This window comes from Oratosquilla oratoria, chromosome 19 (assembly GCF_046742065.1).
Source record: "Oratosquilla oratoria isolate Oo_2021 chromosome 19, ASM4674206v1, whole genome shotgun sequence".
Classification (NCBI taxonomy): Eukaryota; Metazoa; Arthropoda; class Malacostraca; order Stomatopoda; family Squillidae; genus Oratosquilla; species Oratosquilla oratoria.
In genome coordinates, this window is record NC_134795.1 from 7,970,499 (window position 1) to 7,993,239 (window position 22,741).

The window sequence follows — 22,741 nt, forward strand, 5'->3', positions numbered from 1 at the left end:
AAGATCCTCATTCAGCACTTTCTTCATAGTTGCCACTCCAATGCCCATCTCTCTGCATTGCCTTGCCTGGATCTTACCACACCTTTTTCGCAGTTCTCAACAAATTTCATTGTATGGACAGAGTGAGTGCCTGTTATGATCCTTCCTGCAAGCCACTGCTTCCACATCTCCATCACAATTCTCCAGCTCACGTCTCCCAGCCTTCACGGTATTCAAGGAGCACTGAGCTGCAGCTAAGATTTCCAAATTTTTTAATCTGGTGCAAATCATCATGACTCAGGTCACTCTCTTCCAATATTCCAGTGCTTTCCAGTTGTCCATGCTCTTTTGCTCTCACACCCACCAATAGTACACAGAATCAGCTATCTGTTGCACTTTACCACTATTAAATCCTTCAAATGGTTCTGAAATGACAGAAAATAAAAAATATCAAACTTATCCTGAACACCCTGTATATATATATATATATATATATATATATATATATATATATATATACATACATATACATATATATGTATATATATAAATATACATATATATATATATATATATATATATATATATATATATATATATATATATACATATATATATACATATATATATATATATATATATATATATATACATACATATACATACATATACATTCATAGATACATATACCAAGGCTTTTTCCCCCTTTCAAGGGAGGTAGCCAAAAAGGGAAAGGCATAAAAACACTCCCACCCATTTCATCCCTAAATACACTCCACACCCCTCCCACCCTCCCTCTGATCTGAGCACCTCCTGGATGACGGGTCATCCCTGCACCTTGCCCACCGCCCTGGGTCAGAAGCAGTGTCGCAAGACACAGCACATCCACAGCAAGGCCGCTTCATTTAATCGGCGACCCCCCCTCTCCGTCCCCCCTTGCATGCATGCAAAGGCATAATTCCATTCCCACCCATTCCACTCCCATTCACCACCCCTCCTTCTCTCTCACCTTGGCTCCTCATGGATGACAGGTCATCCCTGCATCTTGCCCATTGCCCAGGGTCAGAAGCAATGCAGCAAGACACAGTACATCCACAACAAGGCTGCTTCATTTAACTGGCAACCCCCTTCTCTGTCCCCTCATGCAGAGACTTTTAAGATGGGGAGAAATCCCTTCAGGCTGTGTCAAAATATCACTCATGCATAACCCCTCCCTACCCCATCCCCACTCACTCCCTTCCATGCATCACAGTATCATCCATACACAGCCATTCTCCATTCACCCCTATCTTCTGCCTTCTCTCTTCCTTCCTTAACATATATCCATCTTTTGCTCAACACCCCTTTCACGCCATCCATCTCATCCTCAGTCGCCCCCTTTTTCCCCACATGAGGGAGGTAGCTAGCAAAGTATAATGATTATAATAATTATACTTATAAAGGAGAAAATCCCTCATGTTATGTTTATTATCATTGTTATTAACATTATTTTAATTGCTATTATTATTGTTATTACTTTTGGTGCTGTTGTTATTGAAGATGTGATTGTCATCATGCATATATGTTGCAATATTCATAATTCTATATCTGTACATATTGAATCTTCTGACCTGTAGATTTACTTTACTCACCAATTCATATGGTTCCTCTAGATGTGGTGGCACTAATGTTAGAACTGAGGATGACAGATGCCGGAAGAAGATAGTAGAAGAATGCTTGGAGCACTTGATGGTGGGCATGCTGGCTTCACTCCTGCTTCCAGTTTACACCATTAGAGACCTCGACCACCTTCTTGCCTATTATGCTCTACCCTCAGGTATGTTTCAACTTTGAAATGTTAAAGAATTGTTTGTTAGACATATGGGAATCTGTTGTCCTGGATTTCTTATGGAAAGCCCACAACATGAGTAATGCTTTCACATTCACAGAATGTACTTATATTTCTCTAAAGGAAGAGTTTTTTTTAAATGTCTGGGTTGAGGTAGTGCAAGATAAGAACATAAGAATGAAGGAAACTGTAAGAGACCATAAGGCCTACACTTGGCAACCTTGTCCATTACCACCTGTTATCCCCATCCATAAAGTTGTCAAACCTTTTTTCATATGTGTCATCTGTGTTATGGTTGTGTCTTGGGTATTTGATTCTTACTACCAGGCCAGTAATGTGCTGACAGGTACTGTGTAGTGACCTGAATATAGATAGATAGTATTGTTTTTCTTTGCCTGGAAGGGGTTTTCTCATTTGGGTCAATTTAGGGGTTGCTTGATGTAGCATCGAACTTATTGGTCTTGATAAAAGTGTGGGACAAACAACAGCTACCTACCTGTCCTAAACTGACACTGTTTCTCTATTCCTCTCCTAATCCTCTCATCAAAACTACCATAAGCCTTCCCAACTACACACAACAAACTGATCCCTTTGAAACTACTACACTCACACTTGTCCCCTTTTCCCTCGTAAGGTGGAATTATACAGGTACTCCTCCAGTACTCAACCCTTTTTTAGTTTCGACCCCTTCATTTTCATTTCAGTTCCCTTCATCTCTATATAATTACTGGTTTAATTCTGTTTATTGTTCCCTTGTATTATTTTGTATTTCTTCTTTCATTTACAACTTCCTTCACTTAAGTATGTTTCCACCATATCTTCTGTAACAAGTTAGTAATGTTTCTGGATGAGGTGAATCAAACTGTACTTAAATTTTCTTGATTTTCTTCTTCACTAATTCTCTACAACATTATTATCTTAGGCATACCAGAGGACTCCCACCTGGGATCCCCAATCCATTCACTAAGCCATCTCTGTTCCGACATCACTGCTTAATTCATCCAATAATCTTGATTGTTACAAATAAGTGCCTCCCCTAAGGACGTGACTTTTCTCCCATGTATCAATAAATTTTTCTCTTCCTCCACCCTTCTGCAATGAGAAAGACTGTTACACCGTCGTAAGCAATACTGCTTACACAAGCAATCTCAACATCGAAGTGGAATGGCTTAGTTAACATATTGTCACCTCAGCATTAAAATCTGTACCCCAACAGTTGTTTATAAACTTTTAACCTCTTCACTCCGGGGCACATCGCACGTCTGGCAGCATTAGCTGCCTGACGTGCGATGTTGCGTCATAATAATCGCATTATAAAAAATAAAGTCAGTGCTCAATCGTTCGTTCTCTTTCACCCGTGTATTTTGATAACCATAGAAAATTGATGAAGCCAGTTTAGAGAGAATGGAAATTACATAGGTACGACTACAATAAATATAATCAAGATGCCGACGTCGGCATCATCGAGTACCCACTTGCTCCTCATGCTGCCTACGTAGGCGTCACCGTATGGAAGTGGTTAAGATGGTGAGCGAGATTATGGAACTCCTTTGCTGTTTGTGTTTACTTCTCCTGACACTCCCCACCACACACCCAAACTCAAAATCTTCCCCTATTTACTTTAGCTTGATGCCAACATAACCCTCTTCCTTCTCACAAAAATACTGCTAATCTCTTCCCCTATACTCACATCTGTACCACACCCACGTGCATTTAATGACCCAGCTTTTAGGCTTCTAGTTGGAATTTTCCTCTCAAACCCTCTTATCCCTTGACTTCTCTTAGGGTGAACATACAGAGAGCAAGGTCCCTTGTCCAATCACTTTGTCCCATTTTGTCCCATTTTGTCACCTTTTACAACATGGTCACAGTCAACAAAATTCTTTTTAACACCCCACTCTACCATAGAGAATAAGAAGAGATAGAGTTATAGAAGTAATAAAGTGCAGTTTCATGGGAACAGCATAAAGGGAAGACAGCCATGTAACAAAAAAAGCATTATTTCTCTATGAATAGAGTTTACTCTAGCTTAGGCATATGGTGCATAGTTCCAGTCGATCCTTAAAGCATTGGCTGCATGCTAATGTACAATTACTACTTGCATGATAACATGCTTTCATTACCCCAGCAACAAACGTACATGAATAGATACATGCCAAAGACCTTTTCCATTCTTATAAAGGGATGGCCAAGTCAAAGCACACTCACAATATAAACACTAAAACATACTTAATGCCCCTGTATTCACTTTTATTTGTATGCTTATACATTTAGTTTACTAAACATCCCACCCCCACCCCACCCCACCCTGAAGGAGAGATGAATAACCCAAGAATGTTTGAGCTAAATATATTTCTTTTCAATTTTTCAGTGCGTCTTCTGTTAGAGTGGATAAGATCGGACCCGTCAATATTGAAGAGTCAAGCAATGCGCAAGAAGCTTCAGATCTGGCCAAGCCTTTGTACCTTGGTCAATGCTTTTCAGCCTCGCCTCCATGCATTTCATGCAAACAAGTGTAATTATATTGTTGTTATTGATGCTGCATTTTTGTAACATTTGAAAATGTATGTATATATTTAGAGGAGATTTTGGTGTTTCATCAGTTACGTAATGTTTTTCATATAGATGCTGAACATCCCTTACCAGAGGATTGGGATCTACAAGGCTTTGTTCCCTTACAGTCAATGTTGGAAAAGTACAAGTAAGGTTCTTAAAATTTTAAATTTTCGTGTTACAGTTAGAAAGAGTTTGATAATGGCATAAGTATAAGCTGTCTTAATTGGTGGCACTGATTTCACTCATTTTATGTAACAGATACAGGGACAGCTTAATAGAGCCCTGCCCTGAGGAATATAACCTTATAAGAGCAGCAAGGCTGATTGAGTTCGCAAACTGGGCAACTCAGCAAGTAGTGGATGGGTCTCATCTGATGAAGGTTTGTATTATGTATTGTAGCTGTATGTAGTAATTATGTCATCTAACTGAATGTAGAATTACTTCAGGGAAGATGAAGCCTGAAGCAAGGATAGCCGGGATGGGGAGAAAGCTAGTTTTAAAACAAAAAATGTGTATTTGTATTCTTTAACAGATTTTCATTGGTTTATTAAAATTGTGCAAAATTATATAAGATTTTGCAAAATTGCTACAGAGAAGATAGAGCCTGAGACAAGGAAAGGCCAGTTTTAAAACAAGAAATGTGTATTTGTATTCTATAACAGATTTCAATGGTTTATTAGTATACTTGCTAATATACATGTCCCTGGCTGGTCATGGTCACCATAGGCCACCTACATGCAGTCTTAAGTACTGTATTCACATAGAACCTAACAACCATTTAACATTGTCATATTTATGTATGTATTATTTTTATTTTATTTCTTTTAGTTGAAAGAGCGAGGACAGACTCCTGATGAAAAGGGTGAAAATAATTTTCCCACATATGAGGCTTTGCTTCATCAAACTCCTTCATCAGAAGAGGTTCAGGCATTGGAGAGGTTAACGTTGCAGCCTCAGGTAAGTTCAGACAATTTAGAGATAGTCATTTAGTTCATGGATTCCAGAGATCATGCCATCGATATTTGTATATGCCACTTTTAGTTTCATATAATCTTTTCTTTTTTGGTTTAAGTTTCCATTTTTATGTACCATTTTTTCAGTCTCAAGTCCAGCACACTCCAAAAAAAACTCGTTTTTTTCCGTCTCGGGTTTTTTCTCGTTTCTATCATTGGCTTCTATTCTGAGAGCTTTGTATTTCTTTCCTCATCACTCATTGCCTTTTGTATCCATATATGTATGAATTTCTTACTGTTTGCCATTTTAACCACTTTCGATAATACCTCCTCGGCTATCATTTGAGTTCGTTGCATTATTTTCAGAGGTCTATGTTGTTTTTCTTTTGAACATTTGCCTATCCTGTGGATTTCATCAATTTCTTTATCAAAATTTTGCCCTTCATCCAGTATTTCTTTCAAAATTTTCCTAGCTATTTCCTTCTCCTTTTCTCTCTGGTATCTATACATATCATGTTTTTCCTGGATACCATGGACCACAATGCTCTTACCTTTGTCATCTGTATCACTCATCCAATTTTCCTTTCTTTAATTACTTTCATAACTGTTTATTTTGTATTTTCCTCCATCTGCTTTTGTAATATTTCTCCAAAAGATATTTTTTGATTTTCCTGTTCCTGTTCCCATTAATTTTTTATTTCAATGAGGTCTGTTTCTTTGATTGACTCTTCCACCTTTCCGGTCACTACTTGTAATTGTTCTTTGACCTTTTTCAGTTCTTCATTTTTATTTTTGTCCTCATTTTTCATTCTTTCATTTTCTCTTTTGTGTGTGTATGTGTGTGTGTATATATATATGTGTGTATATGTATAATTTAAAAAATAAAGATAAAGTAAATAAAAAATAAATATAAAATATGACCAACCCTAGGAAGTGTTCTGAGGGGAGGTCATATATGGTGTCCTATTTTATGTTTGGGTTGAAGGTGAGTGTATATATTGGCTGATTTGGAAGGTGGTACAGTAAGTCCTCATTATACGGTACATATGTGTTCCTGAAAACCTTACCGCAAATTGAAATTACCGTATACCAAACCCATTATAACATGTAATAATAGGATATGGCAGACGTACCTTCTCCCTGCTCTTTCTTCTTCAAAACATGAGCGGATACCATATCTATGAATTTTTCTTACTGTAAATAGAATTGAGGATAGTAATTACCAAATACCGTAGCTGTGAATTTACTGGATAAAGAATTACCGTAAAAGGAGGACTCACTGTTCATGTATGTTTGTGACATTTTAAGTTATTTTATTTCCATGTGTTTGGATAATGATTATTTCAGTTATGGTGTTTGTTAGTTACTGTTTAGCTTTGTTTTGTTAGAGAAGGGTATAGGTAAGCCTGTGTGTATTAATGTTATGAGTCCAACTTTGTGTTGTACGAGTATGTTGTCTTCTGATTATTGTGTATGCAGTCATTTTGGGTTAGATTTGGAGTTAATACATTTTCCTGTGTTAGAGTTGTGTGTATGTTATGTTTATGTACAACAGGAATTGAACAAGTTCTATGTATTTGTGATGATGCCATTGTTTTCAATGTTTTACTGGGTCTGGAGTTGGTGAGTGAGAGTGAAGGGAAGTGGGAGGTGAGCCAGTTGTTTGCAGAAGACACTGTGCTTATATCTGAGTCTGAGATTAGACTGAGTTTTGGCAGTGTTTGAGAGGGTGTGTGAGAGGAGAAAGTAAAAGTAAATGTGGGCAAAATAAGGTAATGAGATGTACAAGGATTGGCAGTATTGGTGGGTTGGTTGAATTTAGAAGGACTGGAAGAAGAGAAGAGCTCTAAGTGGTAGGAGTGATATGTAGCCCTGAATGGAGGAGTAATGAAGGTGCAATGAAAAGTGTTATGAGGAATAGGTGACTGGGGATGAACACAAAGAGAAGGCTGCATAAGGAAGTAATTGCAACCTCAGAATTGTATTGAGAGATTTGTGATTTGAAGGAGGTATAGTGTTATGAGGAGGGATGCAGTGAAAAATATAAAGATTAAACAAAGAGTAGAGCAAAAAAACTGTCAAATAGAGTAGATCAAATAGTGCTGATGTGATTTGGACATGTGGAAAGAATGAGTGAGGAAAGACTAGCAGAAATGTTATGGAATGCAAAAATTTATTAAATGAAGATGAGAAGACCAAGGATGAGGTGGATAGACTTGGTAAAGAGAGCACTGGATGCAAGAGGAATGTCAGTCAAGCAAGGAAGAAAGAATGCAAAAAGCAGAAGTGAAAAGATAGTTGTAAATGGATGAATAAGTGGCATTAACTGAAAGCATGTTCTGGTCTGTTCCATAAAGGATTTTTGAGTGGATGAGGAAGGGGTGTTGCTATACAAGGAATTTGTGGGAGTAAACCAGTTGTGGTTGTTATTCCCTAAACTGTCTGTCTAAGCAGTCCCATCTCCCCAAGGAATGCCACGTCCGAAATGGGGTTTTCCCACAAATCCTTTATGGAGTGTATGTTGTGTTGTTTGCATGCGAGATTTTGTATAATGCAGTCTTCTATGATATGTTGAATAGTGTAGGGTGAAGTGTAACACTTCACCCCAGTTGTTGTTCTTGGGCCCTGCTGTGGAAGCACTATGTCTTGCAGCATTGCCATTGACCAGAGCTGTGTAGTAGCAGACAAGGATGATGCTTCATCTATGAAGTGCTAAAATGATAGGAGTGAAGAATGGGTGTAGCATTGGTCTCTGCTTTGACTTGGCCACTTCTATACTAAAGGGAAAGACCTTTTGGTATGTGTGCTTGTATAATGGTATTTGTAAGACCTTCATTCTAAGTTTTAGGTACTTTTTTACAGGAAGAAGTAAAGAAAGGTAACAGAAAGATAGGGATTCTCAAGCCTCAGGGATCCCTAGAACGTGCAAGAGAGAACAGGGAACAAGAGATGCATAATCAAGAGCAACAGAAACAGCAGCAGCAGCAACCACTGCAGCCTCAGCAGCTACAACAACAGTCTCAACAGGAACAGCAACAACAACAGTCTTCTCCAGGGTCTAACAGTACTTTAAGCTTAAGTGAAAAAGGGGAAATTGCAAGTGGTGGCAGTGGTAGTGATGGAGGTGGAGAAAGAGGTGGAGGTGCTAGCGCTGGTGCTGGTGGTCTGTCACGTCGAGGAAGGACAAATGTGGCCCTGCAAGCCATTATGAAGAGGAATACCAACACTGTTGAGTCAAAACAGGTAAATACATTGGATAAAGGAAATCATTGGTATGTTAGAATAAAGGTCACACTAAAAATAGGTTGAAATTTGAATAGCCAAAGTGGTTCAGGATTATACAATATGAAAGGGGTTGGGTGGGGAAAGGATAGGACATGACTCAAGTAGCAAGGAGCTGGAACAGTTGTAGAAAGAACAGATTAAGAAACGTAAGATATGGCAGGAGAGTTTATTATTGTTTGATTTTTCATTTATTACTATCTACCAATTTATTATTATTTAATATTTACATGTTTATTATTTAACTATAGCAATGCATTTATTTATTTTGTTTATTATTATTTATATTATAATAGTTATTTATCATTATATATTTTTTTTTCACATGCAACGTGGTTATGGACCAAAAGGTCTCCTGTCGGCATGCTCCTCCTTTGTAATCCTTTGTACTCTCTTGTTATTTCCTTCATGGGAGGTGATTGCACTTTAAATCCTTCATTCCAATGTTGTACTTTTTCTCTAGTGAAAACGGACTTGAAGTGGTTGTTCATGACTTCAGCCGTTTCTAAATCTTCTGTATATTTTATATTTCTGTGGTGTAGTTTCACCATTTCCAATTTATTTTTAAGTTTACTATTCACAATCTATAGAAAAGTTTGGGTTGATCTTTACATTTTTCTATAATGTCTTTTTCAGTTTCTTTTTTCCTCTTTGCACACTTTTACGTATTCATTTCTATGGTTGATTTATATTTGCATCCTTTTTTTTTTTTTTTTTTGTATATATATATATATATATATATATATATATATATATATGTATATATATATATATATGTATATATATATATTTTCATCTTTCCCAAGCTTTGCCTCTTCTATCTTTTGCCTCACTGCATCTTCTGTTGAACCACCACTTAATGTACACTTTTTCCTGTTTCTGTCTTGGTACATATTTATTCACTCCTTCGTTATAAATTTCCTTCAAATTCATCCATTTCTCTTCCTCCTGTGTCTCTTTGAAAAAGTTTTTCCAATTTACATTTTGAAAGAAATTTCTTAAATTTCCCTAAATTCGTTTTGTACATCAGTCTTTCTTTTCTGTATTTATTATTTCTCTATATATTTCCTCCTCTAGTTCAACCTCTATTAGTATGTGGTCACTCTTTCCAAATGGTGTTTTGTATTAAATTTTATCCACAATTTCAGGTTCTGTTGTAAATATCAAATCTAGTTTCGATGGTTCTTTATTGCTTCTATATCTAGTATTTTCTTTTACCCATTGTGTCATTGTATGTTCCATAGTCATGTTAAGTAATACATTTCCCCCATAGATCCTCTCCACCTTGCACTGTCATCTCTTCCCAACAGATTTCCTTGCAGTTAAAATCTCCCATAAGTACCAGGCTACCTCCACCCTTCAGCATCTCATTTAATGAATGCCTGAATATTATACATACATATACCAAAGGCTTTTTTCCCCCTTACACAGGGGGTAGCCTAAAAGAAAAAGACATAGAAACCACTCCCACCCATTCCATCCCCTACATATCCCACTCCCCTCCACCCTCCTCCCTCCCTCTCATCTTGGCACCTCCTGGATGACGGGTTATCCCTGCATCCTGTCCACTGCCCTGGGTCAGAAGCAGTGTCGCAAGACACAGCACATCCACAGCAAGGCTGCTTCATTAAATTGGCGATCCTGTCAACCCTGTCGTAAGCCTTTTCCAAATTCATAAAAGCCCAAAAAATATTCTTACATTTTCCTATTATGAGAGAAAGAAATGCAGAATTTTTCTTGTTTACTTTCAGGTTACTTTCAAGACACCATCACCTGCTATCTCTCCCAACCCATCAGAAGCCTCTACTGACAGTCATCGTAGTCAGTTGTCCACTCCTCCTCCATCATCTTTCATGGTGACTAGACACACCCAGCAGACCAACCCAGCTCCCATGACAAATACATTGTATAATAAGAATCCTCCTCCACCTTTAAATTTCTTGGGTCAAAATATGAATAGCAATTCTGGTGGACCCCCTTCATCTTTTACTGGACTTCGACCTCAAGCTTCTAATCAGTATCAACAAGAGCAGAAGATACAACATCAGCTGTTTGTGCCAATGCAGCAGGGTTTGCAACAGCAACAGCAGTATAGTGCTCCCCCATCACCCTATCCCAACCTGGGACAGTTAGGACCAGATCAGGTACTAAGTCCCCAACAATTGAGCCAGGAGCAGGGTCTAACATCACCACTGCCTGGTGGACCTCAACAGTTCATGGGTCCGCCACGTAGCCCAAACATGAATGTTACCATGAGATTCCTTCCTCCGCCCATTCCTCAGGTCAGACTAGAAGAGCCAGATTCAAGTCCCCCTGGATGCCAAGTTACTCTGATGAATCAAGGTTTGCTCCCTCAGAATCACAGTCAGGCAAGATCTAGTCCAATGCCAGGACCCCTTCTGGGGATGGTAAACAGGCCCCAGCAGAATGAAGGAATCAATATGTCAAACCTGCACAGGATGAGCCATGTGGAGGGAGGAAGTAAAGGGGACAATTCCTTTGTTTCCCAAAGCCCAATGCCTTCTTTCCAGCAAATGCAGCATCTTCCACCACCACCAGCACAAGTTCAGAACAAACCGTCCCAAGTTCACCCCATATTAGGACCTCACAACTCACCTCCTGGACCTTTCCTTCCTAGTTATGGTGGATTACCCCACCCCAGCAACTACAGGACCAACACACAGCAGACCCCTGGTATCTCTGGGAAAGCACCTAGTGTAAGTGTAGGTGGGTCAGGCCCAGCTTGGGGAGGCATGGGTGGAGACTCAGGTATAGACACGAGCAATCTCTCTCGTCCACCTCTCACACTGGTCCAACTTCTACATCAGTATGGTTCTGATGACATTACTCGTAACTCCTTTGGAGGAGGATCTCTTCAGAGTGATTCAAGCACTGCAGTAATGTCAGGAGGGTTGGGCAACAAGGCTCAACATACAGCACAAATACCACCAGCAAGTCCAGCAGCTTTTTTGAACAGACCTTCCTTTGCACCTTCAGCACCCAGTAGCTCTGGAATCAATGAGGTCCTGTTTAATGTACAGCAACAGCAGCAGCAGCAGTTGAGTCATCATCCTCTTCATGGAACCAGGGTAAGTTTATCTTATATTTATTACTCTTCATCAGTCTTATAAATGATATTATTATTTTTTTTTCTTTTTAAGATGATATGAATTATTGAGTTTGTCATTTGCATCCTGTAGGAGACAGGGGGAGGAGAGAACACATATTCACTCTTCAGCCCAGTTAACAAAGGATCTGGAAGAGATAGCAGTTTCCCTCAGCCCCTGTATGCCAACTCAGGAGCTAATTCTCAGGTAAGTGGAAATATATGAATGTGATTTTCAGGGATTCTTTTTGGGGTGACCCTGCAGATGATTTTCAGGGATTCTTTTTGGGGTGACCCTACAGACCAAAGCCACACATAATTCATCTTTTGTTAAGTTCAAAATCTTGATTCATAAAGGAATGACAGTACTTTTGTACTACTTGTGTTCCTCCTTTATGTTGTTCCCTTGAATCTAACCTTTACCACTTCTGAGTATACATTTTCTTGATACCCCTGTAGTGGTGGGGAGAAAAAAACTGTCAACATGTTCCCATGCAAGAGAGATTCCATCCATGGAGACAATCAATACCTTGCACCGGGTTTCTTGTGCAGACGACCCACAGCCTTTAAGTAAATGGCACTGGCCTTAGGGCAGGTCAACAAGTCACTTAGGAAAGATATATTTTTTGTAAGGATTGTCAGTATTGGGCATTGTGTTGTATTCTGTGTGTTGTTGCATCTGGGGAAGTTTGCATCTTCGAACGGGTTTATTGTATGTTGGTATTGTTTCATTGTTGGATGGTGCCCTAAACACAAGTGTGCCAGTATGGTTCTTAATCGGTGTTATAGATTTTTTGCATAGGGTGGGTGTTGGGGTGTTGCTGATTGGTGAGATGGAGTATTGAGTTTGGTGGTCTGTCTTGAAGGGCTGGCAGCACCTGACTATTGATGTAACTCATTACAGGGAATTCCTTGCTTATCCATAGTTGATTGCAACCCAGATCGTTTTACTATACAGAGAAAATTGAAGAGAAAATGCACAATGCATCACAGCAGAATTGGACAGTATCTCTACAGAAAGAGGCCCAGTTGATGAGCTGTTAATGGACAACAGTACAACTTTTTGATTGCATTATTTAGGTGATATGTTGTATCTGTGAAATATTGATGGCATTTAGGGCTGCTTACTGACCAGGAGGGAATGGAACAGTAGAGAGGCACCACAGGGCCATTAAGGCTATTGCTGAGAGGGGAGGAATCTTTCTCATTGAGGCAGTATATTGGTGTAACAGTATACCAAGATCTAGACAGTACAAGTTGGCTGTGCTACAGTGTTCTGTGTTCAAATATGAGTGGAACTATCCTCTAGTGAACCAAGGAGGAGTGGATGATTGCCAGAATGATTGCCTGCCATATTGCACCATTTGGTGGGGCAGGGGAATTGTTACTCAAGGGAACTCGTGAAATATTATAATATTGTTGATGGTGTGCCAAGACATGTGTTGGATGGTCTCCATCTGAAGATGCCAGTGATGATTCAGGTGATAAATTATTGGGTTCTCAAGGGCATGTGGGGCCACCAGGGATTGATGAGAGTGATCAGCGGGATCTTCAGCATCCTCAGAGGAATACAAAACCTCCTGCTTGGATGCATGATTATGTCACAATTTTTTTTTTTTTTTTTTTTTTTTTTTTTTTTTTTGTTTTTTTTTTTTTTTTTTTTTTTTTTTCTTATCTGTTTATTTTGAGGTATCTTTGTTTCTTTTTTCATGTTTATTGAATTTGTGTTTGGCCCATTAATTTACAGTGGTTGATAGGTCATGATTAGTTGTTTTTTATCATAAGGTCATGTGGATATGTGGTGTATTTGGCACAAAATAATTCATGAGTACTAGCGGCAATGTTTGTTTTCTTTGGTGGTTTTGTTCAAGAGTGCGTCACTTTGAGTTTTGTTGTTGGAATGAGAGATTGTAGTTTTGTTGGTCTCTGGAGCTCCAATCATCTTGAGTCTTTGTTATCATATTTTCACATTGAGGGAGAGTTGGAGGGTCTGTTTATTGACTTGATTACAATAATATATTGACAAGGTGAGTCATGCATTACAATATTACTAAGTAGGTTAAAGAATAAGTTTTACTGTAACTAATATGAAATAGAACATGACTTATGTAAATTAAGTACATGAATTTAGTTAGGTTTTGTTATTAAAGAATATAATCAAAGTTGTAAACTAGTTAGAAAAATGAGTCAAATAGTTTTAAGCGTGCAAGAACTATAATTCCAATAAGAAAACTTTGTTTTGAATGATTTAGGTTTAATTTTTGTCTGTGAACTAATTAATTGATTGATAGTTGCATCAGGTTTCACTAAATGTAAAACCTGCAACTCCACAGTGGTTGACATCAGTCCCTAGGGCCCTCCCACATATCTCTTGGGAAAAAAACTATGATTTTTGTCTGTGTTGTATTAGTATGGGACTGATTTTGTTACTGGATGAAAGTGGTAGGGGAAGGGAAACAGTCATGGGTTGTTTACTCTCTGTATATGAGATTTAATGAAGCGGCCTTGCTGTGGATGTGCTGTGTCTTGCGACACTGCTTCTGACCCAGGGCAGTGGACAAGGTGCAGGGATGACCCGTCATCCAGGAGGTGCTCAGATAAGAGGAGGGTGGAGGGGTGTGGAGTGTATTGAGGGATGGAATGGGTGGAAATGATTTTATGCCTTTCCCTTTTTGGCTACCTCCCTTGTAAGGGGGAAAAAGCCTTGGTATATGTATGTATGTATGTATGTATATGAAAAAGTTTAAATTCAGTGAGACCTCTCATTAACAGATGTTAATTAGCTGTGTTTGCAGTGTTTTTGCTGTGTTTTCTGTGTTTTTGGTGCTGTTGTTTAGTGCGTGCAATCACTATGCCACCCAAAAGCCACTCCAAAACACCGAAAACACAGCGAAAACACTACAAGCACAGCTAATTAATGTCCGATAATGAGAGGTCTCACTGTACAGCTGAATTTTATAGAAAGAATCTTGGGTCCAGTCTGAAGACCAAGTGTCACCCTCATAGCTGTACCTCCTGATGGATGTGAGGGTGTTATTGATGGGTTTTGAAAATGGGTAGCTTTGCTATTCATCTTGTAGAATCACCACATGCTGGCTTACCTGTCATTAGTCCCCTTATTTATTTCATATACTATTGAAACATAATTTGTATATCACAACTAACACCACAATCATACGAAAGAAAGAGTTGCGTAAGCGAAACTATATATTTCGATTGCTAACTGAAATCCTCTTCAGTAGTACGCACCTCTTTCTTTCGTCCGACTGTGGTGTTAGTTGTGATTTACAAATGTGTAACTACATTTCTCACCAGTGGTAATTTGTATAACTTTACAGTCTCTTTGGTCTGGTCCTGGCCCGTCTCCCCTGGAACGTCTGTTGGAGCAGAAAAAACAGAGCAAAGGCCCAAAGTGAAGAAACCAAGAGCTTTCTGGAGGGTTTAGCATTATTCTGTGTTGCTCATCCTGCTGGGGTGGCAACTTGTAGCTATGGTTTAGCTACTCGTATCCTGGTACAAGTTCACTACACTAGGATGCCCCTAGCCATTGTTGAGTATGTCCAGTCAGCCAGTGTGTTGCCCATTGCCCATTCTGTGTGAGCATATTAGTGGAGACCTGGTCTTGGTAAGGGTAAGTCCTAACATTATCCAGTGCAAAGGAGAGCGAGATGTTACTTTGGTACATATACCAACCTGAGGTTATGGAGTGATTTATCATACCTAATTGAAAATGACATTATAAGGGTTAGGTATTAGTGTTCTCAATTTTGTTGCATGGTTTTGAAAGCAACATACATGTAGGTGCTAGGATGCTTAAACAATACACCTTCTGCAACTAAACCAAACTGTCATTCTCACAAAGCATAAGTAATGGAATACTCCCTGATTTCAGCACAGGTGTATTAGGCACACTGCTCATAGAAGTTCAGGTGGTATGGCTCAACCGGACCAATTTTATGCCATATTGTTTTAGTCTGCTTCTCATGAGTCCATAAGATATGCCAAGAGCAGCGTGATGCACACATACAGGGTTAGAAACTTTAAATATATGTTACTCATAATCCACTAATTACAGACAGCACATAATTTTGGGCCTTTATTTTGCCATGACTTAAGGGAAGTGTATCAGATAAGGGCAGCACAGGAAAAGTTGTGCTCGTCATTCTACGGCAGGGTAGTTGCCAACGGGCTGAAAGACGACATTAGCAGGAAGTGGTTGCCTCATGGTGCACCCTCCTGTATCGTGATTTCTTGTACTTCCATGAAGAAGCCTTTGTTTACACCAACTAGACCTGTATTTGTCTTCAGGTCTTTAGACATTGTAAAATGAGAATGCTTATGTGCAGCTCATGTGAGAACTTAGGGTGGTAGATGGAGAAGACAGTGAGTGTATGTCAAATGCTCTCCATACATTGCATAGGTGGAAGAAGCTCATGTTGTGTACTGTGCTTGTGTTAAATTTATCATGTAATGGCAAAATTGTAGTTTCATGCTTAACCATTATAGAAAACTGAAGGAAATGAATTATCCTAAGTGTGTAAAATGCTTGGGAAAGTGCTGGTTAGTGATATTTATTTGTCATTGGTGGATAATGTATTTGTCAGGTTGTAAGAAACTTGGACAAGATGTTGTGCCTCTGTTTGATGTCCATGCCCTACATAAGGAGGTTGTTTGCAAGCAGTAATTTACAGAAGTTATCAGGTTAACTCGTATTTCCTGGTTATAGGTGATACTTAAGAAAAGCATGGAAACGATCTTTTTGTAGTTTTTGGTAGTTGTCGGAGCTGTTATGGGAGGAATAGTCATTTTTAGATTATACAAGACTAGCTATTGATGCATGCCTATATATGGTTAGCAATTGATGTACATGGAATTTTCTTTTATCTATGAGAACAAAGATTACTTGCTTTTCCTTCAACTTCAATGTCTATTTTATGTTGTGTCATAATGCCTTTGAGATGATTTGAAATGTAATGTGATAAGGTGGTTTCAGATATATACATTAAATCATATGCATTAAATGAGTGAAATAGATGAAAGCTTGGATTTTTCTAAGAGGTGCTTGAGATTAGACTGATGGAACTAAAACTGGAAATGTTCAGTTTATATCCAAGGATTTTTTATACACATGCATATCTACAATGCAGTTTTGAGTAGTAGACCAATACAAATAGGATTGCCTTACACAAAAATTTGTAGAAGTCAGAGGCATGAAGGAAAGGGACAAAATCTTTTCAAGTGCCAACAAATTTGAAGTTTACCTTGCAAAGGACCTATGCTTCAGAAAGGCTCATCATTTGAACATGTAAATACAGTATGTCATTTATAGATATATTTGCATGAGTGATGGACATAGGTGTCTTCTGTTGTTTTTTCTTCTTATTTTTTCTTCATCTTATACTTCTTCCTCCTCTTCTTCTTCTTCATCATCTTAAGTTTGCTGTGAAAAAGATACATTTCATGCCCTGGCCCTCATACACAGTGGAGAAATATTGTAAGTTTGAATGTATGATATGTCACAGCTTAAATACTTTCTGCACTTTTATATTCTTTTTCTTCTGTATCATGAAGCATGGACAAAAAATGTGCCTGTTATTCCACAGCAAATATGAGTTGCCAAATATAAGTCCTGTGGAAGAAGACGCCTTACATTTGTGAGTACATACTTATACATTTGATCATGTATATATCTGTATTCATTGTAATGTATCAGTATATACATATACAACATACATATGTGTGTGTGTGTATATATACATATGTACATACATACATGTATATACAGACATACACATATTCATACATATTCATACAAATACATACATACGTACATACATATATACAAACATATATAAATACATGTGTGCATGTTCAGCAATGGTGTTTCCCCCCATAGATGAATCATGGATCCCCCAGTCAAAGGTACACATACATATAGGGTGTCTGTCTTATCTGTTTGTCTATCTGTCCATATCAATATGGTAAAGTGCATGGACAGTGGTTTCAGACAAATGGAGTCAAACTTCAAAGGTCTGATATCTGTCTAGCCTGATGCAGTTGCTGTTACCAAATATAAGTAGGCAAAGTACAGGCTTGGATCCCTTGGCTGTCTAAGAGTAATTGCAATGCAATCTCTTCAAAAGACTCAAAATGGATTGAGATAAACTCTGACCTCCTTTTCTCCTAGTTGTGTGTATTATATAGTTGGGGGAGATAGTAAAAACTATTTTGGGGAAGTGGGGAACCAATATCTGAAAAATATACATGTATATACTTATATATACATGTGTGAACATGTTTGTTATATGTGCATACATACATACCTATATCTGTACCTACATATATCATCCCAATACGTATACTTAGATTTCCTTGAGGGGAGGAGAGACACCCACACCATTAATTCACCTTAGAGCTGACCATATTCCAATCACAGTGGAAACTCCTTCCATATGTAGTAACTGAATACTTAATTACCTTTTGTGGTATGCAATAATAAAGTAAAAGAAAAAAAAAGTTGGTGTGCATCCTCAGCAGCTTTGTCAGCATTTCATACATATATAAATGTACATACATAGGTATACACATTCACATATTACTGGAATATGCTGCAACACTATGGACACCCAGTACTAAAAAGAATAAAAAGAAGTTAGAATAGAGAGAGCAACGACAAAGTTGGCACCAGCTCTTTCCAAATTAATATACAAAGATTATCCAAATTAGAATTACCAACACTGGAGCAGAGAAGAGAAAGATTCTATTGACTATCTATAGAATAATTAAAGGAATGGAAATCCTTGATAGGAATGATTTACTAAATTGGGACAATGGAAAAACAAGAGGACACGAAAAGAAACTCAAAAAGGATAACTATAAAAAAGATCTGAAAAAAAAAATAGCTTCCCACAGAGTGCTGGATACCTGGAATAATTTAGATAAAGAAACAGTGTGTGCAAACACCGTTCAAGATTTTAAGAAAAAACTTGATGCTGAAAGATACAAAGACAGGTCACCACAAACATAGCTCCCTTCTCATATAATACAACTAGGTAAATACACATTGAAAGATTAAAGAGAAAAGGTCACTAAAGGAGGCAGACTATTTTGATAGAATAGATGTCTTGATTAGGGGTGCAAAGGCTTCACAATGGTATGAGAACCAATTAAAAAAAAAAAAAAAAAAATTGTCTAAAGGATGTGAAGAAATACAGTTTTCCTTATAGATTTATAAATATTTTGAAATAGCCTAGGAGTCAATATAGCCCAAGCTGGAACCATGCATAAATTTGAATATAGGTATGATAATCGGAGGACACATTGAAGTTAGATATGATCATTGGAGAGTAAGAAGCAGATCCCGATGAGAACTGCTCCGTTTCTGGATATTACAATTAGGTAAATACATTTGAATAAAAACAAACACACAAACACAGATTATAAGATCTAAAAGAAAGAGGTAACTTGATTCCAGTGTTCAGGTCACTGAAGTGGGTGGACTAAATGAGAGAAGACATCTTTTGATGAGGGGTAGGAGGACTTCCTAAGGTCGTGAGACCAAAATGAGAAAGACTATGTCTAAAGGGTAAGGAAATGATTTTTATGTAGATGCATAAGTACTTGGAATAGCCTAAAAGGTGATACCAAGCTGGAACTATTCATGAATTTATCAAAGTATAGTAATTGGAAAATAAGATGACACAGTCCATGTTTGAACCAGACACAAATTTTAGGTTAGGTGTGATAATTGGAGAGTAAGAAACAGGATGCAATAAGCATTACTCCTTTCCTGTTAATTAATTGTTGCCACAAGTTTCATGAAATAGAAAACCTGCAGTCCCAGTGGCTTGCATCAGGCTTCAGGTCCTTACAGATCTCTCTGGGAAAAAACCTTGGACTGTTGTCTGTGTCATGTGGGAATATTTCTCGCCACCAGCTGAAATTGGTTGGAGGAGGGGAGCATTTGTCAGTTGTCAGCTCTATGTGTGAAAAAGTATTGAAATACAATTGAAGTTGGTAGAGATCTGAGCCCCTGAGAAAAAACTTTAGACTGTTGTCCATGTTGTATTACATACATACATATACCAAAGGCTCTATGTATGTATATAATACAATATGTTGATTAGCATGGGAATATTTCTCATCACCAGTTGAAAGTGGTAGCAGGAGGGTAGCAGTTGTTGGTAGAGATCTGGGGCGCAGTCCAAAGACCAAGCGTTAATTCCTCTGGGGTGCACCATCTGATGAAGGGGTTGGTGGGTTTTGAAAGTGGGCAGCTTTGCTGTCCATCTTGCATGATCACTACACTATCATTGGTGCCCCCATTCCCTATATACTGCAGTAGGTAAATACAGTTAAGTAGGTAAATACACACAGATTTAAGACCATGACAGAGATGAGAAATGAAGAGAAGTATAATCAACTGCAGCAAGACCTAGATCAGGCTTATGAGTGAAGCCATTAGTGGAAGATGAAATTCAGTACAAAGTAGAAAAAAGAATGAGAAGATATGAAATGGGAGATGAATTGATAGCAAAGACAAAGGAGAAAAAAGATTTAGGAATTTTAATTAGATGATATGTCAGCAGAAAGTCAAATGAAGAGACTAACAGGAGAGAGAGAGATTGGTAAGGAATAAAAGTTATGTTTTAATAGTTAAAATGATTCCAGGCCTAAATGACATAAAAGAAAGACTGAGAACGCTGGAACTATCCACATGAGAAGAGTGAAGAGAGAGAGGCAACATGATAATGGTGATAAGAAAAACGGGTTAAAAAATAGACTTGGAGGACCTGCTAGTTTGGGATGAAAGATCAAAATGAGGTCATAGTATAATGTTGCAAGATTACTTAAAATACATTAGAAAGTATAGGTTTCCACACAAATCCATAGATTTATGGAACAAGTTGGACTAATATAAAAAAAAAAATAAGGTAAGGTTTGATAAGTGAAGAGAAAAGGGAGGACCCCATGAGCATAGCTCCAACTCCAAATACTACAGTCAGGTAAACAATATACATGTGCACATGCACACACATACACACAAACACACACACACAAGATACAACTAGTAAATACACATTAACACCAATGGTGTTTTCCCCATGTACAGTGGATGTGACTGAGTCAAAGCAAGCCATGACTTCATGAAAAAAAAGTGCATCCCAGTCCCCACACTCTGCCATTTAATCACCTTTTACAACACAAATGGGAACTAAGTGGTAGTACTTTTACCTCATTGCCACAAAAGCATATGAAAAGAAGAATTCTGTGAGTGGTATAGGAAATTTAAGAATAACAGAAATAGGAACAGTAAAATTTTAAAGGTAGCTTAGCATTACTCTGTCAATAGAGATTTGTCTCCGTGCATAAAAGGATGATGCATGACTGAACTGTAAATGTGTCACTGAAGTTATGGACTGAAAGGTTTCCTGTTTGCACGCTTTATGATTGTAACTCAAGTTTTGAAAATGAAGAACTCCACTGTCCATCATGCAGGACCACCACAAGCAGATAAAACCTGTCATTGGTGTGTGCACATGTATTTACTTAGTCGTATTTTATGAGAAGGGGAGCTACACTCATGGTGTCCTGCCTTTGTATCTCACAGTGTCTAGTTTGCTCATAAATTCATGAATGGTTTTTGCACACACTATTTTTTGTCTGGTTTGTTCCAAGTGTCCACTACTCTATGTGGAAAACTGTTCTTCTTCAGATCTCTTCTATAACTATGTTTTTTGTGTATGTATGTGTGTGTGTCATTGTATATATATATATTTATATGTATATATACATATATATTTATATATATATATATATATATGTATATACATATTTATGTATAGGTATATATGTATATATATATATGTATATATATGTATATATATATATATATATATGTATATATACATGTATATATACGTATATATATGCATATTTATATACATTTATATATATATACATATATATATATATATATATATATATATATATATACATATGTATATATATATATATATACATATATATATTCGTAAATAGCTGGAGTCCAGGAACCATTATTATGGGAGAAAGTATACGTCGAGTCCAGCGTATACTTTCTCCCATAATATATATATATATATATATATATATATATATATTATCACTCACAAGTACAGGCTTTGAACAGCAGAAGGAAACTGATTACTGTCTCCAAACAGTAGATAAGAACCATAATCAACTATGATTCCACAGTTTGATTCCCAGTAATAGGCAAAACAAACATAGATGCTACAAACTCTATAAATAAAACATTGAGAATAATAATAGGACATTGCACTCAGAAACCATAGGATATCATATGAAATTGTTGGCTACATAGTTCTCAGAACCCTCAACCCTACTCACCCATATCATTACATCACAGCTAAATGTAAAAAAAAAAATAATAAAAAATAAAAAAAAGTAATAATAAAAAAATAAACTAACAGTGTACTACTCACTCATATACAACTAATTACCACCAGTACCATAAAATAGATCTACACAAATATACACTCAGATCCCTAAACAAACTCTTCAAAACAGTCCATTAAACTCAATACTCACCAAGACCCATCTAACATAGAAAAATCCTTCTCAAGAGAATCAAGAACCACACTAGCATGCTTGCATACATGACTTCATCCAGCTTTAAGACAGTATCAGCACAAAGTAGGCCTGGCCACAAAATCTGATTGCCTCAGGTGCAGCCATCACATAGAGGGCACTGTTTCTATGTCACTAGATAAATGTGGTAGGAAGAGAAGAGCATTTGCTGGCTGTCAGCTCTCCATGTGTGAAAAATTGTAAGAAGTAAGCTGAAATTAATAGAGATCTTGGGCTGAGTCTGGAGACCAAATGTCAGCCCCCAAGGGATATAGTACAGGAAGGTTAACATATTTTGAAAATGGGGCAGCTTTGCTGTCTATCTTGCAGGAACACCTACAGGTACCCATCCACACATACACATACACTGTTCATGTTTACTACAATTAGGTAAATAAAGCTAGGTAT

The 22,741-nt window shown here is 37.6% G+C and overlaps 1 protein-coding gene across 3 annotated transcripts in view; it reads left to right on the forward strand.

Moving 5' to 3' along the window:
* LOC143035712 (uncharacterized) overlaps nt 1–15,253 on the forward strand; it is a 56,201-nt gene extending 40,948 nt beyond the window's left edge. For 2 of the 3 annotated variants that reach the window (XM_076202594.1, XM_076202593.1), the window contains exons 9-17: nt 1,632–1,795; nt 4,179–4,322; nt 4,433–4,508; nt 4,622–4,742; nt 5,192–5,320; nt 8,179–8,559; nt 10,350–11,687; nt 11,799–11,912; nt 15,043–15,253. In XM_076202594.1, coding sequence (XP_076058709.1) covers nt 1,632–1,795; nt 4,179–4,322; nt 4,433–4,508; nt 4,622–4,742; nt 5,192–5,320; nt 8,179–8,559; nt 10,350–11,687; nt 11,799–11,912; nt 15,043–15,120 — 2,545 coding nt within the window. In that variant the 3' untranslated portion in view covers nt 15,121–15,253. The remainder of the gene's footprint in view (nt 1–1,631; nt 1,796–4,178; nt 4,323–4,432; nt 4,509–4,621; nt 4,743–5,191; nt 5,321–8,178; nt 8,560–10,349; nt 11,688–11,798; nt 11,913–15,042) is intronic. The other variant, XM_076202595.1, reaches the window with a different exon arrangement.
* Nucleotides 15,254–22,741: the final 7,488 nt, after the last annotated feature.